Source organism: Ustilago hordei (genome assembly GCF_900519145.1).
Source record: "Ustilago hordei strain Uho2 genome assembly, contig: UHO2_contig_05, whole genome shotgun sequence".
Lineage (NCBI taxonomy): Eukaryota > Fungi > Basidiomycota > Ustilaginomycetes > Ustilaginales > Ustilaginaceae > Ustilago > Ustilago hordei.
Genome location: NW_024545279.1, coordinates 269,880 through 288,349, shown reverse-complemented (window position 1 = coordinate 288,349; position 18,470 = coordinate 269,880). Strand labels below are relative to the sequence as shown.

Below are 18,470 nucleotides of genomic sequence, written 5' to 3'. Positions count from 1 at the left end.
CGTTTCCTGTCTCTACTCGCCATTTTCCCGGTCTCAAGGTATCTCTTGTTTTATGTATTTCTAGCTTTGACATCTCTCAAAACGACAAGATCGTTGGCCATATACCCAGTGTTTCCAAACCATTTTCTGCTTGCCTTTGGGTCTGAGGCTGAGAACTCAGAGAGGGACTTGAGGATGTGCTCTGTGAGTCCACCAGAAGGGCGCGCTCAGGGCTGAGACAAGATCTCTGTCTTTGAGTGCTCATCTTTGGCATCAGGGCAGTGCCTCTGAGTGATGCCTGCAGTCGGAGAAACCAACACCAAACTTGTCTCGGTAATCATGAGGACTACATATGGTCCAGCATTGTCGTCACATCTACAATGAAATTGTGACAATGGTCGGAGAAGAGCGAACGAGCGAGAAGAATGAGGAAGATGTGTATGAACTAGGGTACACTGGGACAATCTGAGCCACATACCGAGGCTCGGAATGTTCGGAAAGAGAAAGGCTTTGCACATCTCTGCTCAACCAGCTGACGGCAACAATGAACGGCTTGAACAAAGCGTACGGTTGAAGACATCCCGATTGAAGGATTCGACATGCACATCAACGGGACCAACGGGACCGAAAGACTTGCCGGTTGCAACTCTTTTGCGAACAGTAGCAACTCTACTCTGAAGCCTTGCGGATCGAAATGATCCGTGGCGTTCAACGTGACTTTAACGAAACCACGTCTTCCAACTGTCACCACAACCTACTCAAATGCAGTGTGTGACTGAAATTGTGATTCAGCTGTAGGAAGATCCGAATTGGCAAGTTTTCGGGGGATCCGTGCCGGCATGCCGAATCTTCTGGAAAACCCGAAACACGAATTTTCGACTGTTGCCGTGCGTGCCTTGCGTGCCGTGACTTTTGAAAATTTAGAGCTCGCCAAAAAGGGTCTGACTCTTCACACTTGTCTTACTTTTTCCCGTGGAGGCTGGACAGTGTCAAGTGGGGATAAGCTTATGGGCAGGCGGTCTAAAAGTCTCCGAGGACGTCAAGAAGCTGCGGAGTAAGCTGTAAGGGGCTGAAGAACAGTGCGCAGTTCTCCCACGACCTTGACACCTCCAAGTCATCATGGTGAACCTTGTCTACATTTGCACGACGCTGAAATCCATCTTTGCCATCATCATCACCATCATCACAAGCAGATACACCCCTTTCAGCTCACAAACACCATGTCCTTACAAGTCGAACCAGCACAATCAGCGCATCCTTCTCCGTTTGCCAACGATGACGAGGCTTACGAGCAGCAGCAGCGCCGAGAAGCACTTTGGAACCCGGAGCAGCATGGCGGTGTACCTAGCAAAGCTCATCGACACATCCACATTGACTGGCCCAATGCATCCATCAAGAAGACAATAGCAATCGGCGCCTCAGCACCTGAAGCCTCTCCACCCGTTTACGATCGACCAAGACACGAAGATGAGACAGCCAACGCTTCTTCCTGCGTTTTAATCACCAAGTCTTCACCGATCAATGCTACCGTTCACATCCTCAGGGAGAAACGACCCGAGTCCGCGTCTGCTCCCGATTCAAAACCGGTTCTTATCAGCGCAAAGACAAGATCTCTTGGCTCCATCTCTCTCAGCATCCCCAGCTACAGCGGTGCGCGCCCTCTCGACATTCGCGCCAAGTCATACAATGGCAACATCACCGTCTCCCTTCCAACAAGCTTTGCCGGAATGCTCAAATGGAATTCAGAAACAGGCACACTTAAAGTCTCACCCGCCATGCAGCAGCGATTCAAACTCCTTGACCCTCAACCACACAAGCATAGGGGAACCGCCAAAATTGCTTCAAGTATAGCTTCCGGCATGCGAGGAGACGTGTGTACAATTTCAAATCATCATGGCAGTATAACGATCAAGGAGTTTGGCGAGGGCGAAGGTAAAGCCTCGTCAGGAGATGGTGGCAAGTCTTGTGTGATACAGTAGCGCAGGAGTGAAGCCTAGCTTCGTCTCACCAACGTCGTGCAATATAATTATGGACACTTGGAACCGTACCCGCAAAGCAGCCCACAGCAGCCCCATGTTTCAGCCCCATGTTTGTGCTTGCACATCCAACCATGTCACGAGCTCGTCCAATGCTGAAGAATGCTAGAGTGAAGTTACCGCAACCTCTCACTGCCGATCACGTCAACTCATGGTCTCGCAACAGTCGCACAAAGCCTACCTTCCAGCTGATCCGACCAAACACCAACGAAGAGGAGTATGGTCGATCATGAACTGATATTGCAGGAAACAAGTACAGTACAATCGTGAGATGAAACGAGCGAATGGGAGAGTCCTCTAGAAAGCCTTGGCATTGGTGGGAGTGCCCTTGCCCACCCTCTTGCTTGTATCGGATCTTCCCTCTCGACGCAGTTGTTCCACTAGCGGATGGCGTGCCACCTGACTTGGCATCACACCTGGCGTCGATGCGGGCCGAGTGATACCATCCGGATCCGATACAGCCAACTCGGGGGTTCCCTGACCAAGGTCAACCAGTGTGTGACCCGTTGCTGGCGCACTATCAACACCGAAATATCGTCCCTTTGCATGTAGTCCATGGGATGCCAAAGACTCCAATGTCATGCTCCCGGTTGAAGTCGAAAGTGTGCCGCTGCCTCCCGGTCCTGTGGGCGTGACTGTACCGCTGCCTCCCGAGCTCGACAGGTCAAGCGATGCAAGACTCGACGAGCCCCACCGAGGTGTCGAGACGCCTGTCATATCACTGCCGCCCTCTTCTTCCATAATTGCACCAATGTCGCGTGTCGTAGTGGCACTGCTGAATGCGTCACGGCACAGCTCCTTGAACGACCTGGATCGTGATCTCAACCCGTCGCCACCATTCGCAGCAGCACTGAGCCCAGGAATCGGCAACGTGCCCGTTGATAGTGCCAGAGTGGAGCCGAGGCGGCTGCGTGACCTCTTGGCGGCCAATTTTGATAGTCTGGTCTTTGCGTCCCGACCGTCGGCAATATTTGCATAACTGTAGCCGATGCCGATGCCAAACGGTAGAGAAAGATAATGCAAGTCGGTTTGAGTCTTGCGCTCTAGCTCCTCGTCGTCCGAATTAGGACCGTTCTCATTCAGTGGTGAGGGTACCGATGATGAAGCAGCGGCGCTGCTGCGCCGCGAAAGTGTTGGCGGAGTCTTGATGCGCTCCTCTTCCTCCTCCAATGTCGGTGCTGACAGCACACTGGCTGGTATCGATGTGTAGCTCGAATCGCTGCGGTAAAGTGTGCGTGTCGATCGGCCCTCGCCGGATCTCCTTCGCAGCGGCGAGCGAGGTTGACCGACACTTTGCAGCCGCTTGTACATCTCCTGCGCAGCAAGTGTCAGAACACCGACTGCGAGGATACAGACGATCACAAGTGCGATGAGGAGTCTCGAGTTTGAGTTGGGAACCAGCGGCGGACGGCTGACGGGTGAATCGCGCCGCGAGAATAGAGTAACCAAAGCTGCACCCGCACCCGAAATATATGATGGATCAGTGCGGCGGACAAAGACGTAGCCGCTCCCTGTCTGCTTGCCAACAAGGTCCTCGTTATAGACTGATGGTCGGCTTGCTGGCTGTTGTGTGTCGTACTGGTGAGCTTCGGACAACAAATCGGAATGAGTGCTGCCGGATCGAGGCAAGGAGGCTGCGGAGGTTGCGGAGGCTGCGGAGGCATCTGGATGCAGGATCATGTCATCGTCTGCGTAGAGGGGCTTCTCGTGGCGCAGGATGGTGGGTAAGATGGATGCAAAAGTCTCAGAATCGGCGTCATCTACTGGTTGCGCGAAGTTTGGCGCAGAGGCGCCTTGCGACTGCTGATCTGAATACTGGAATGTGACATGCTTGCGACGATTTAAAGTGTCGGACTTGACTTCTGCAGCCTCATTCTTGCGCTGCTGGCTCACTTGCCAAGAAGGCCCATCCTCGATTGCATCGATGCGAGCGGAAGTGCGGCGTTCTGTTGAGCTGGGTGTCGATGATGATGGCGGCGAGTAAGGCGCAGACGCTGAGACCAAGGCTGAACCGAGTAGGAATGCAAGGGCGGCTGATGTCGATGCATTTAGTGGCGTGGATCTCCACTTGGGACGCCTAGCCAAAGACTGCCTGTGTGGGAGCAGCATGTCGGCAAGGTCGACGTCGGCTCGGATCAGGCCAACCGACCTACGAGGGATGCTTTAGGTTTGTTGTGATTAGGCTGCCAAGATGGGATGCGATTCAAAGCAGTAAAGGACTTTCATCGCCGGACGCGATCAAGATCTATGCTTGTGAGCAAGACATTGCAGTTGTTATACGAGGTGGTGGTGGTGATGCTGCTGATAAGAGTTGGCTGCTGAGATTGGCGAAGCAAGATAATGCGATGCGATGCGATGGGATGGGATTGGATGTGACGATGCGAGCGTCTCTTCTAAAGGGGGAGAAAGATGCCTGAAGACCGGAGGCCTCTCGAATTCGCCTCCAGACAAGTTAGGAAGGTGCTTTTAGACGAGCACACGAGATGAAAGGGAGCGTAGCAACGATGAAGGGACAAGACGATCCGGGGCTATTGTTGAAGATGCGAACACCCAACTGTCGGTGTTGAGTCGGCTCGAGTCGATGCGATGATGGACGGATGGCTTGTAGGAGGAGGTGCGGATGCAGTAAGAATGACAAGACCGACCGAATCGGTCACTGATGGTATGGGCAAGTTGCGATAGAGCTCTTGGAAGGTTGAAGATGCTACTGTAACCTCCAAGGCGTAGCGGATGGGATTGAGAAAGAGAGAGCGATTGAGAGTGTGCGTGCACTGCCAAATTTCGGAGCGATCAGAGCGTGGAGTAATGTTAGTGGAGAAAATCACAATTGGAAAATGGCAAGAGCGCGCTGGAAGAGCGTCAACAGGGTTAGAGAGAACGCTGAGGGAGGAGGTTGATCCTCCGCTCTACGCACGCACACTCTCACACTCGCACACTTGCTCCCTCACACCCACACCCACAGCCAACCTGTTTCAATTCGTGACTATTTCTGATCCCTCAGTCCCTGTACCAACGGGATTTGCCGATGCTCCCCCTACAGGCGAGAGGGGCTAAAAGGCCAATCTTGCCGACTCGCAAGGATCCAAAAACGCCAAAGCAACCAGGTCATTCCGCAATCTCCTTTCGACCTGACCTCAATTCCAAGCTTCTCCAGAGGATTTCGGAGAAGTTTTGGTGTACGAAGCCGCCAAAAGAGCAGCTTTGAGGCGTCAACACCGTTGACGCCCTTGGCGCAGGTCGAATTCTGCTTCGATATGATAGGAAGAGCCGACATCGAAGGATCAAAAAGCATCGTCGCACAGCCCGCTCTCGCAACCTTTGGAAGGCCTATTGTGGTCCTCAGGATGGCAGTGGCCGGTAATGCCATTCTCAATCCTCAGATGCAGATCCAGGCTGTGATGCAGGATCTCTGTGCGCGGTAGCATATCAACTTGCAGCCTACTTCTGCACTTCTTTTGAGGCCAAACAGTCTCCGCACACGGTCTGCTTCTTGTCTCACGTTTTGGGAGTATATATACACAACCGAGCCCCTTTTCGCTAGGCAGCTTTAGTATAGTGGTTAGTACAGCTCGTTGTGGTTTCCTCGAAACTAAGAATGAGTAGCCGGATTTGCTCCGAGCAGACGGATGTTCGATTCCTCCAAGCTGCAGGTTAATTTTTTTTTTTATTTTTTTTTTAATTTACGATTCCATGAGCCTGGCTATAATGTTTTAGTTGAAGATGCGTCAGCATCTCAAGCAAGATGCAGGTGTCACGGCCGAGACACCGAGGTGCAGGAGGCTTACTTAAGCAAGAAGCACAATGAGGTACATGATTGTTGTCATGGCAACAGCTCAGTGGCACTCAGTATCATAGCAACACAGGAGTATGAATGAAGTGACATGTCCTGTCTTGGATAGGACTAGAGTGGTGAATGGAGTATATATATATGCATTTGTCATTTAGGTTCACACCATGAAAAACTAAGCATTACATAGAACATACAGCTGTGGTAAAGGGAGTCTGATCATGACCCTGATAATGCTGTATATTAATTGTTATCTTCAATTGATTAAGAGTCTGAAGAAGCTATCACTGAGCTAACCAAAACTTGTTGACAACCATGGTAGAAGACACCAAAACAAGGACCAAAGGAAGCAGAAAAGGCAAGAACACCCAGGTTCAGGTTGACAATGATGCCACAAATGAGAATGAGCCAGAGGCCATCGACAATGAAGCTGACAAAGACACTGATTCCAACTCCAACTTCGATGATGGCAACAAGTGATATAACTTTTGCACCCTAGCAAAGCTCCTTGAACCCATGCCAAAGCTCACATCACACAGCTATTATAGCTGGAGCACTCACATGAAATCTTTCCTCTGATCTGTGCCCCATGCGATGAAACATCTCAAGGGAATGTATGACAAGAAGCACCCAAAATGGAGCCACTCCCTCAATGATGCTTTAATCAATGCCCTGCATGGAACAATTGACACTACTGGAGAATACAATGTAAATTACCTCATTCTAGATGTAATCAAGGAGTACCTTACTTTCAACCAAGTATGGAGAAAGATCGAAAACAGTCTCATGAATGAAGCCACCAAGACATCTCACAGACTTGTGTTCATCTTGCAGCTCAATGATATAAAGATGTTTCACTCAGATGCCAGAAAGCTAATTCAAGAGATCCAGTCCATACAGACTGAAAGTAGCCTCCTTGGCAAACCATTTGCTGATGATACATTGTTCTCAGCTCTGCAGAAATGCATGATCTGGCATCTGGTGTATAAGGACACAGTTGCCACTGTTCATCAAATCAATTTCAACACCCTTGCCACCACACTAAGCATCCAGCAGACCACTGTTGAGAGGATCCCTGCACAAAAGATCAACCCCCAACAAGCCAGCACTAGAACTGCTGGCAATGATGATCAAAACAAACAGGCTGGAGAGACCGAAGCCGAAGCTGACAACAGCCATGCAAGCTCGAGGAATGCAGGCAGACCACACTGAATCCGATGCTGGAACTGCAAGCAACCGGGACATGGTATTAGTCAATGTGACACCTCAGTCACCATTCCCAAAGACTCCCCCCTCACTAAACCTAAATAGGAAGCATGGTGCTCCCTCACCCTCCCATTGAAATGGCAAGACCCCCCAAACACAAAAGAAACAGCTCATTGGATCTTGGACTCGGGGGCAAGTTATCATATGGTGAATGACTATAGCATGCTCATCCATCTGAGGACTTGCTGAAAGTGGATAATTACTGCCAGAAGTGAGGTCTTGGAAGTGGCAGCTATAGGAGATGCAAGCATATCAACAGATTACAGGGAAATCTCCCTACAAAATGTATTGTATGTGAAGCACCTTAATGTTAACCTTCTGTCAATGAATTCATTAACAGATGAAGGAGCACAAGTGATATTGGACACAACTGGTGGTCAAATTTTTCTAACAAATGGCATGACACTTAAGATTGCAAAGAATCGCAAGTGAGGACTTTTGGAGTTCCGAGGCGACACATGGCAAGAAAGCGTGATGGCCACATCAGCACCATTGTTTGAAGGTGTTGATGAGGAGTTCGAGCATATTAAGAATGAGCCAAAAGTTTCAAAGCAACAACTATGGCATGAGCATCTCAGACACCCAGGAAGAGATAAAGCTAAGGCAATCACAAGCAAGTTAAAAGATAAGCATACCATGGAATTGGATCCAAACACCACTCTGACATGTGAGCAGTGCATACAATCCAAGAGCACAAGCACTCAGATGGGGCAAGGTAGTGGCGAAAGAGCCATAGGGCCCCTGGATCTTATCCACATCAATCTAATAATAGACTCATCCCATGTGACAGAGTACACATGCACATTGGTGCTGGTCAACAATCATAGCAAGTATGTGTATGCACAGCCATTGACATGAAAGAGTCATGTGTTTATGCAACTCAAAAGGATTGTTTTATTCCTGGAGACACAGACAGATTGGAAGCTAAAAGTGATCTGATCCGATCAAGGAATGTAATGGAAAAGCAATGATGCATTAGAATGGTTGCTAGAAAAGGGCATAGAGTGGCAAACCACTGTAGGGTACAACAGCAAACAAAATGGATGGGTAGAGAGAATGGACAGGACCCTTGGAGAGAAGATGAGAATGTTGCTAATGCAGAGGAGACTACTGAAGAAGTTCTGGCTGTACGTGATCAGAGCTGTGGCATTCAAAATAAACCTCACTCCAAGCATTGATAATGAGTTCCCTTATCAAGCAATGTTCAGCAAGTCACTGGAATGAGCTTTAAAACTCCTATGAGTGTTTGGTTGTCTGGCATGGGTAAACATACCCAAAGTCAAATGGGACAACAAGAAACTGGACCAGCAAGCCATCGCATCCATTTTCTTGGGATACAGTCTAGAGAGAAAGGGCTGGCTCTTCTACAGTCCAGACTATAATCTGAACATGTTCTGGAGCAATTCAGCAAAATTCATGGAATCAAAGTGCTGGTCAGACAGAATGGAGTGGCAACTGGTCAACACAAAGGCACCTCCAGTGATGATGACAGAAGAGAATTTTGAAGATCTAGGATACAACAAAGAAAATATATTTGACAAAACAGATGAAGGGCCACTACAAGAATACATGGATATGGAGACAGATTCGGAAGAAAGGTTAAGCAGAGGAACAGCAGAGGTGATGGAACAAGGATCAACCACCAAAACTCAGATTGACAGCGAATTCTTTGGACTCATAGCAATGCAACTGGAACAGAGAAAGAACCTGGACCCAACCATACATGAAGCAATGAGTGGAGAAGACAGAAAGCACTGGGAGGAGGCCATGTGAAAGGAGCTGGATGGATTGGAAGCAATGGGCATGTGGGAGATTGCTGACCTCCTGAAGGGTGAAAACACCATTGACATGCATTGGGTACTCAAGATCAAAACTGATGCAAACCTCATGCTGACAAAGTTCAAAGCCCAGCTTGTGGCACGAGGTTTCACCCAACATGAGGGCATCAACTACACAGAGGTCTTCACACCAGTAGCACCCATCCAATCCATTCAAGGGGTGATCGCTGTCACAGCAGTATGAGATTGGGAAATAGACTCTATTGATGTAAAGCAAGCATACCTGAACTCCACTATACACCATGATGTATATCTCAAGCCCCCAGTAGGAATCAAAATACCACCCAGAAAAGCATTGAAGGTAGTGAAAGGACTGTACAGTCTGAAACAATCAGGCTGAGAATGGAACATTGAGTTAGACTCACATCTCTGGATGATCAGATTTCATTGCATGCCAAGTGCACCATGCTTATACTCAAGAGGGACAGGCAACAAGATCACGATCATTACAGCATATGTGGATGACATGCTGATAACATCACCCAGTCATGATGAAGTAGACTGCACTAAGCAAGAGATCATGGACAAATGGGAGATGCAAGACAATGGAAGGATCAAAGAATTTCTGGGTATCAAGATCACACATGATAGAAGACAGAGGAGGATATCTCTGGGCCTAATGGCATACATCAAAGAAATGGTGAACAAATGGTTAGGAGGAGCAAACAAGAAATCTTGGGTACCCATGCTGAGCATAGTGAATGTTGCCAGAGGTGAGAGATGTGAACCTCAGTGAGCAAAGAAGTATCAAGAGTTGGTCAGCCAACTATTATGGGTCTCCAACACAGCCTGACCAGATATTGCCTTTGCTGTTGGCATATTGTCACAATATATGTCAATCCCAATTGACAGTGCATGGAAGGCAGCCATTCATGTGGTAAAGTACCTGAACCAGACAAATGAATATCAGTTGCACTTAGGAGGGGAGACAAATGAGCACTCGGATACACTGGTAACAATGTATACCAATGCAAACTGGGCATCTGACCCCACAAATGGATGAAGGAGCACCTCGGGGTTGATAACATATGTGTATGGATGTCCAGTGAGTTGGAAGTCTCATGTTCAAAAGTGTGTGGCATTGTCAGCAGTCGAAGCAGAGTTCATTGCTGCTTCCGAAGCAGTGCAAGAAGCATTGTTCTTCTCATATTTGCTCCAGGACTTGGAGATCACAGATGTTCAACCCATGCTATACACAGATAGCCAGGGGTGCATACAGGTGAGTAAAGATCCAGCCAAACATTGGAAGTTAAAGCACATTGACACATGGTATCATTTCGTCTGCAATCATGTGCAAGAGGGCAATGTGGCAATCAAATATGTCAGAACAGCAAACAACATTGCAGATGTCTTGACAAAACCTTTACAGGGTCTCAACACCTCACAATTGGCTAGGATGATAGGGCTCAAGATCCCACCAAAGGGGGGAGTTGAAGATGCATCAGCATCTCAAGCAAGATGCATGTGTCACAGCCAAGACACCAAGGTGCAGGAGGCTTACTTAAGCGAGAAGCACAATGAGGTACATGATTGTTGTCATGGTGACAGCTCAGTGGCACCCAGTATCATAGCAACACAGGAGTATGAATGAAGTGACATGTCCTGTCTTGGATAGGACTAGAGTGGTGAATAGAGTATATATATATGTGTTTGTCATTTAGGTTCACACCATGAAAAACTAAGCATTACATAGAACATATGGCTGTGGTAAAGGGAGTCTGATTGTGACCCCGATAATGCCGTATATTAATTGTTATCTTCAATTGTTTTACTGTTCATCTCGCATCTGCTTCTTTGCTGCACCTTGCCTTAAATTTGAGCCTTGAGTTTGAAACTTGCTCAGTACATCTGCCTGATAGAACCAAGCCTCTTGACATTCGTGACTCGACGGTGAGCAGAACCTGGCTGATTGCTCATCCGTCTGAGAACGGGCTCAATCACATTCGAAGATCAGCTCAAATCTGTACTGCAGTGTATCTTGTTCGGTATAGTGTCACTTTTGCTGTTTATTGCCCTTCCACCGCGACAAGGCATGTTGAGACTTCTCCGGTGAAACTATGTGTGTGAAACAGCCACAAGGACGCAATGAGACCAACGTGCAGCCCAGTGTTTGGCTGTATGGTTTCTGTGTAGGCAATTACTCACCACTCAAGCGTGCTCGTGGTGAGCGATTGCATGGTATCGAACGCTGTTAGAGTCCAAGTTGGGATGCGTTTGATTTCCATATGACTGGGAACCTCACTCTCGCATAGAGTTCTCCGCCTCATGGCGTATCGACGAACCAGGCGAATAGTGGGTCGAGCCCCCGTCTCCTGATCCCCTTTTGTGGTTGGAACGGTAGAGGCGAAAACCTAGGGTCAATTGAAGAGTCAAAAGACCGACACCTCCAAGTAGCACAGCCATGTTCAGCAAAGTGGTGTTGACGCAATGTGAATTCTGTCCAGTACTCTCAATTTCATCTTGAAGGTATCTATGGCTTGACGGTCGAAAGACCAGTTGGCGAGGTATGTGAAGTATATAAGGACAAAGGACGGAAAGCCCGAGATGTTGCAGTCTCAGTTACTCTAGGCACGTCTCTGCGGTACAGGGATGCGAACGTGTCATGTCTGAGAGTTGCAATTTGTGACCCTTGCTTAGGCAATCCCAAATTGGCTATGGGTGGCAATCGAGGGCGACCAGAAAGTGCATACTGGCCGATGAAACTGGCTTGCTGCCATCCCTGCGGGTATGGAGGGGGTGAGGGCAGGCTCTCGAAAGCGTCTGAAGAGGTCTCCGAGCTCTGCTCCTCTTCTCGGCAGGAAGAGGGTCTTGTTCGACAGAATGAATGACAGGTGCTAGAGTCCGTTACTGAAAGCTGGCCGCCATGTAAGGTCAAGACAGTCTTCTGCTCCTTGCTGCCAATGCGAGGTATCGTCTGTGCTTCGTTGAGCGATAGGGAACGTTCGCGACGGCGGACATGGTCCTCGGGGGTTGCATGACATCGGAGACGACAGATTTCACTACGAATAGAAGCCTCACGCACGTCGTCGCTACCCCAATGTAGCCGGCGCTTTGCTGGCCTCTGTAGATCTTCTTGTAACAGTGTCTCTTCTTCCGACGAGGACGACGATAGAGAAGGGCGCTTCATGTCCTCCATGAGGAAAGCAATCCTACTGAGAGCCTGACTTGCGGCCTCCTGCTGGACATCGTTGCTGTGAGCATTGTGATAATGCTCATCCAGCTCGACATCGCTTGTGATGGAAGCTCGACGCTCGGCCTGGCATTTGCACAATGCTCTGAGCGCTCTGTTTTCCTCCTGCAGCTTCAGCACAAAGTCCAGTGTATGACTGATGATGCAGAGCTTTTCGAGCATCATGCTTGTCTGAATTTTCTCCGTCATCTCGTCCTTCGCCTTTTTGAGCTTTTCTTCTTCTCGCTTGCGCTTGGCGGTCTTCTTGCTTGCAGAACTGCCTCTTGCGTCGTCGTCCTCGGTTTCGCGTAGTGGTGCGACGAACTTGCGCTCGATGAGGTCCTGGCACTCCTTTCGGCAAGCTGGAACGATGTTCTGCAACGCTACTAACTTCTCGTTGATCTTTTCTCGTCGACGCCGCTCGATGATGGAGTGGTCCGTCTTCCGACGGAGTACGCGAGACTTGCGTCGACTGCCGTCCTTGTTGAACAGCTGCTCTCCGTCTTCGCTCGGCTCAAGCGGTGGTGGAGAGCTGGAAGCAGATTCGTTCCTCTTAGTCACAGTCATGATGTCGAAGGTGGTGTCAGAGGGCCGAGATGGCAATGTCACTGACAGTAATTCGAATGGATGAAGCTGGTGGATATGGTGTGATGGTGGGTAGGATGAGGCTAGAACGACACTGCCAAGTAGTCAGCTATAAGAATGATCATCCAAGACGGCTGGCTGGCTGTCTAGCAGCCTAACCCCGCAACATCGCCTAGGAGCCGGCGGAGAAAGCTTGTGTGCAGGTTGCAGGGCTAGTCAACGACTGGAGAGCGAGTACCGTCTCGGTCACGTCAAATCGACTTGATCATTGCTACACACGACATCGACCAGGAGCGGATGCATGAGGCCACAGGCGTCTGCTGTCATCGTAAGCTGTTGGGCTTGGCCGGTGTCGTGGTTTGGACATAGCACGCTATCCGAATTGTGACCCTCAAGGTTGTTGCTATGTGACAGGTTTGCAGCTGTGTCCTTATCAGCCGAGATAGCGAGGACCCTTCCGGTCATGGCATCATCCAAAGCACTTGGCTCAAGGGACGTGTTGTTAGATCCGAAATTTTTGTTTGAAGTTCGGAACACGGATGTCAACGACAGGGCCCGAGATCCGACGAGAAAAAGCTGTTCTTCTCAGGGTCCTCGAGAAGATTTGCCAATATAGCCCTTGTGGTATCTGACCCAGTCATCGACCAAGCCATCGACCAAGCCATCGACCAAGCCATACTCGCACTGACAAAATCCGTTTCCCCTTCCTTTGTGGTTGGTCAGAGCTGATTGAAGCGATGACTGGCAGTCTTCTTCTGCCGGTTCGCGGTACCGTCGTCATGGCCTTCGCAGGACCTTCGAGGGTTGCGGAAAGGAGTTTGCACACGACGGCGGCAGTGTCATCATCACGACCTTATCACTCTCGCAGATGCAGACCTCCTCAAGCTTCATCGACACCTTCGATCACACATTCTTTGTCACGATCAGCAAGGGCACCACCGTCTCCATGGCAGACAAGATCTCTGGCGGAGCCTCGCTGGGCTCGTACGTACTCGGCCAAGGCGACTGCACCACCAGAGCCCGTGGAACCCTCCTTGGGCATTGATCGAGACCCGGTTGTGCGTCTGGCTAAGCTTCGCATGGCAAAGCGTCAGCGCTTGCTCGAATCAACAGAAGGTGTCGACAATGCAGAAGTAGGAAAGCAACTGAAGGAACTCGATCCACTGCGACAGGCATGGGAGACCTTCTCGTCAAAGCGCAAACAGCTCGTCACTACCCTCAACATGAGACAAAACGATCCAGACGAGGACATGCGGGCGCTGGCATCCGAGGAGGTAACATTGCTTGAGGAAGAGCTGTCAAACTTGCGATCAGACATGGAGGCGCTTATCCTGGCATCCGTGACCGATGCTATCGAATCGCAGGCTGTCGGTGCAGTGCTTGAAGTTCGCCCCGGTGTTGGAGGTCAAGAATCCACGCTCTTCACCGCGGAAGTGGCTCGCATGTACGAGCGGTTCTGCGAACAGAAGCCGGTAGATGAGGACGGATCGGGAGAATGGCAAGTCGAGATGCTGTCAAGTACGAGTGTCGACGTCTCTTCCTCGTCCTCTGGATCAGGTGCAGGCCTCAAAGAAGCCATCATTGAGGTGAAAGGCAAAGGCGTCTTCCAGAAGCTCAAGTTTGAAGCCGGTGTTCACCGCGTCCAGCGCATCCCATCAACGCAGAGCTTGGGCAAGCTGCAAACATCGACGATCGCAGTGATGGTATTACCTATCTCTGAAGGGTCTGAAAGCAAGGCGGACGACCTCGTGGACCCAAAGGATGTCAAGGTCGAGGTGATGCGATCACGTGGAGCAGGTGGACAGCACGTCAACAAGACCGAGTCTGCCATTCGGCTCACCCACGAGCCCACCGGTATCTCGGTCTCTATGCAGGACAGTCGTTCGCAGCATCAGAACCGCACCAAGGCTTGGGCAGTTCTGCGAGCACGACTGCTTGACCGCAAATTGAAGCAAGAGGTGGAGGGCAATCGCGAACGCCGTCTTGCACAAGTGGCAAGCATGGATCGAAGCGACCGTGTCCGCACGTACAACTTCCCACAGGACCGCGTCACAGATCACCGCATCAACCTCAGCTTGAATGGTATTGATGCTATCATGGAAGGCGAGCACGACCCAAGCACAGGTCTCGACCACATCATGGAGAGCCTCCGTATCGAGAGCGAGAATCGCAAGATCAAGGCTTTGCTGGAGAACGAGGAGGCCGGGGCCGCGGAGGCTGCGTCCCCATCCCCCGTCAAAAGCCGGAAGTAGCGTTGGGTCGTTCAATAGCTCTGATGACTCGCGGCTCTGGAATGTAGACAGACGCTTTCGCATGAACGCTTCTGTGGTCCCACCATGCGATCATCCTTATCCACCAGCAGCCGCCGTTTGCATGCAGTGCTAAGCGTGCGAGCCTCTTTGGCTCACATCCTCTGCAGTTCGACCGTTTGATTCGATTGAGACATGCGTCTTCCGAACACGCTCGGACCTTCGCAACTTGCTGAAGTACAATGAACATGTTCAACAATGGACCCACCGTCCTTGCGCACTGCATCGACTCTCCGAGTTGAGGCGGGACACGTTGCAGACCACATACAAATGGCAACGCAGGATGGACGACGAAGCAAAGCGGCTGCCGCGTGCAAACGCAATCGGGATTATTGGCAATTCAGAGTAGGCTAAGTTAATGCGCCGCTGTTGCTTGCTGCAAGGGTGTTGGCGGGACAACTTGCCACCAACCACTTGCACGCACGAGCTGGACCTCGCTGCACATAGATGAAAAGTCGCTCGAGTGGCCCCTTCTGCCTCTTCCTGACTCTCACCATCTTGACCACAGCATTGTCATCATCATTTGCACCTTATCTACTCTTTCAACAGCGTCGAGCGTTCCACAATGGTGAGCGAAAGCTTCAACCAGACGTGCTCCACTACTGCTGCCGGCTGTGCTGGCAGTGAAGGGCGCACGTTGCGTCGACGACGATCAGCAGCATCGGCAGCGCTCTTGTCCCGCCCATCGATGTTGACACTTGGCGAGCTTGTTCCTTCGTTCGAGACATGCGTTCTCATCTACGCTTCGACTGGCCGCGAAGAAGCTGCGCCGGAGCTGATTTATGCCCTGTTCGAACCCAACTTTCTCATCGATGGTACGGGTCGCACGGTTCGCAAGCTCGACCGTTCGTCGTGGGAGCGTCTACGATCGCACGTTGAAGACCTTCGAATTGTTGCCCTCGCCTCTGGCTACACGGATGGGCCAAGCACTCCTACATCTCCGACCAGTGCGACCACTGCGAGAAGAAAGCCGGAATGCGTGTTCGACCTCTCGATGCCGACGGACGACGCATCGCAGCGCAGCATCTCTCGCATTTATCTGCAACCCAGTTCATACGCGGCTACTCCTGCTCGAAGCAGGGATGAACTATTCGAGATTGAAATTCACGGTCCTGCCGATGCGGCTACTGCAGAACAGAGGAGGATCTGTCTTCCCACACAGGTGCGTGCGGTGATGCAGGATGCAGAGCAACTAGTGTCTGCTCAGCCTTCGCCTACAATGCCGACTTCGGCTCCTTCCCAAATGGGAAACCAGACGGAGAGGATGAATAGCAACAGAGGCGCTGAATTCGACTTGGCTTGCAGTCGTATCTTTGATCTTCTGCAGGGCCCGTCTGCCTCTTCGTAGCCTTTATGTGACTCTCACAACAACGTTTTCTAGCATGCATGTACAGAAGTGCTAATCGAAGCAAGATAGATTCAACGGAGTGCTATATCGCGTGAATGGAGTCAAACATAGTGAGAGGCGAACGAAGAATTTAAAGGATATGTGAACGCCGATGCGAATGAGAACAAGATGAGAGCGAACGATGACGTCGCTGTGGTTGCTGTGCTGGTGGTGGGGTATGATTTGAGCCGGTGACCGCAGCGGGCAAGATGCCATCGATGAAGTTGTGCTCAAGCTCATCTGTGTGCGCTGCGGATGGTTGTGAAGCTTGCACGCGCTGTTGTGGTGGCGCCGCTTGATCCTGCGCTGGTCTTGCATGTGCTTGGTGCTGATGGCTATGACCCGGCTTTTCTATTTGGCCCTGCACAGCAGGCGGTGATGAATCTTGGGCAACGAGAGTAGAAGGGTTTTGCGAGCCTGGTCGAACGATGTGCTGCTTTGCATCGGGCTTCTGGCTTTTCTTGCCGTCTTTGCTGCCTTTACCGGAACGATGCGAGTGCTTCTGCGCATGGTGATGCTGCTGATGCTGTTCCTTGTGTGATGTCTGTTGCTTGCTCGTTGTATGAGCGTGGTGATGCTGTTTCTTGTGTGATGTCTGTTGCTTGCTCGTTGTATGAGCGTGGTGATGCTGTTTCTTGTGTGATGTTTGTTGCTTGCTCGTTGTATGAGCGTGGTGATGCTTGTCCTTGCCCTCCTTTTTGTTGTCGGCATCGGGCATCTTGATGCGCTCCTGCATCAACCAGTTCTGCCTCGCCTGTTCTCTGGCCACCTTGACATCGGTCGCGTTGATACTTTGATCTGCGGGCGGCCTGATGCTTCCAGCACTGACACAAAGCATCAAGCCTTCATAGACGGTGTTGCAGTCGAGACTTGGATTGTTGCTCTGCAGACGCTCTGTCGTGATGCGGTACGCATTTGCGATACTTTCGCACGTGTCCTGATTTGTGCACTGGTGAACGAATTGACAATCGTTGCCATAGCGGCCGAGGCAGAGCCGTGAGCCGATCTCGAGAGTGTAGCAATCTGCGCCAGCATTGAGAAGGTTGAAGGCGAGGATCTGGTAGGTGGAAGTGAGGGTCTTTTGACCGATCTTGTCACATGTGTCGTCTGCCTGGACTGTATAGTGACGGGTGCACGCAGTGTCGTTGGAGTGGAAGGCGGCGCGTACTGCCAGGGGCAGTAGCGCTGCTGATAGAAGCGCTGAGGAGATGCGCATGATGTAGATTACGGAAGACTGTTCGCGATGTAGGTTGAAGTTTGTACTGTTGAGGTATCAATCGAAGGTGGATTCGGATTCAAGGCGACCGATGATCTTTACTCGAGCTTGGACCGAGACAGAGAGCAGTAGAGAAGTAGGAAGAGTTGGAAAAAATTGCGGTATCGAGGGGACAAGGCTATTGGATTCGAGACGTAGCAGAACAGAAAAAGTTCAAGAAGGATTCGAAAAGAGTGTAGGTGATGAAGAGCAGTGTGTTTGAGGGTCAGGAGCCTCGCGACGGGAGCGGTGAGTCGGTTGTGGTACTTCTGGGGAAGATGGAGCCGGGGAGAGGGGTGGTATACGAAGCAAAGGAGAGATGATGATGGAAGTGATGACGAGGAGTGAGCAAGTCAAGACATGAGAGAGAGAGATAGTGTGTGTTGCAGCTGCAGGTCAGCCCACCAAAGGCTTGGATCCAGCGTTTGCTGCATCTCATTTCAACAAAAAGAAAAACAAGAAAAGGGGGGTTGCAGGAGCACATGTGCTCTGCATCAAACCTGCCTCCTATCGCCTTCTCAAGCGAGCCAAGACATTCATGTGGGTGCAGCATCGACGTAAGCCTTCCATTGCTTGCTGTCAGTAACACTCAAGCAACGTAATCGCAACGTCCAAGATGGGAAGCAACCATCAGCGTATACAACGATTTGCAGGCCGTTGTCAAAAGTAACATGCTCGGCTCTCTCTTATGTGCTGTCGATCCTTTGACTTGTCTGTGTTTTTCGGATCGGATTTTCCAGACAGACCTTGCGACCAGGCACAAGGCGAACTCTGCGGAAAGCGCGTTTCTTTCAAGACGACTCGGCCGGAAGAAGTCAAGCACATTCTCGATTTCGATTGCCTAACTGTGGCCCGATCC

At 50.6% G+C, this 18,470-nt stretch overlaps 6 protein-coding genes and 1 non-coding gene across 7 annotated transcripts; 4 read left to right on the top strand and 3 right to left on the bottom strand.

Moving 5' to 3' along the window:
• Positions 1 to 1,199: 1,199 nt before the first annotated feature.
• On the top strand, positions 1,200 to 1,958 carry UHO2_03090 (uncharacterized protein; the record flags this gene model as incomplete). Its single annotated transcript, XM_041558006.1, has 1 exon — positions 1,200 to 1,958. One exon carries the CDS (start codon positions 1,200 to 1,202, stop codon positions 1,956 to 1,958), a length of 759 nt encoding a protein of 252 aa, XP_041413940.1.
• A 354-nt stretch (positions 1,959 to 2,312) lies between these two features.
• Positions 2,313 to 4,124, bottom strand: UHO2_03089 (uncharacterized protein; the record flags this gene model as incomplete). Its single annotated transcript, XM_041558005.1, has 1 exon — positions 2,313 to 4,124. One exon carries the CDS (start codon positions 4,122 to 4,124, stop codon positions 2,313 to 2,315), a length of 1,812 nt encoding a protein of 603 aa, XP_041413939.1.
• A 1,432-nt stretch (positions 4,125 to 5,556) lies between these two features.
• tRNA-His(GTG) lies at positions 5,557 to 5,664 on the top strand. The gene has a single exon. It is a non-coding gene; the product is annotated as a tRNA-His (tRNA).
• Positions 5,665 to 11,376: 5,712 nt separating this feature from the next.
• On the bottom strand, positions 11,377 to 12,642 carry UHO2_03088 (uncharacterized protein; the record flags this gene model as incomplete). Its single annotated transcript, XM_041558004.1, has 1 exon — positions 11,377 to 12,642. One exon carries the CDS (start codon positions 12,640 to 12,642, stop codon positions 11,377 to 11,379), a length of 1,266 nt encoding a protein of 421 aa, XP_041413938.1.
• A 755-nt stretch (positions 12,643 to 13,397) lies between these two features.
• UHO2_03087 (uncharacterized protein) lies at positions 13,398 to 14,912 on the top strand (the record flags this gene model as incomplete). The annotated part of the gene is made up of 1 exon (XM_041558003.1): positions 13,398 to 14,912. One exon carries the CDS (start codon positions 13,398 to 13,400, stop codon positions 14,910 to 14,912), a length of 1,515 nt encoding a protein of 504 aa, XP_041413937.1.
• A 622-nt stretch (positions 14,913 to 15,534) lies between these two features.
• Positions 15,535 to 16,317, top strand: UHO2_03086 (uncharacterized protein; the record flags this gene model as incomplete). The annotated part of the gene is made up of 1 exon (XM_041558002.1): positions 15,535 to 16,317. The coding sequence occupies one exon, from the start codon at positions 15,535 to 15,537 to the stop codon at positions 16,315 to 16,317; it is 783 nt and encodes a 260-aa protein (XP_041413936.1).
• A 130-nt stretch (positions 16,318 to 16,447) lies between these two features.
• UHO2_03085 (uncharacterized protein) lies at positions 16,448 to 17,572 on the bottom strand (the record flags this gene model as incomplete). Its single annotated transcript, XM_041558001.1, has 1 exon — positions 16,448 to 17,572. The coding sequence occupies one exon, from the start codon at positions 17,570 to 17,572 to the stop codon at positions 16,448 to 16,450; it is 1,125 nt and encodes a 374-aa protein (XP_041413935.1).
• Between the last annotated feature and the right edge of the window lie 898 nt (positions 17,573 to 18,470).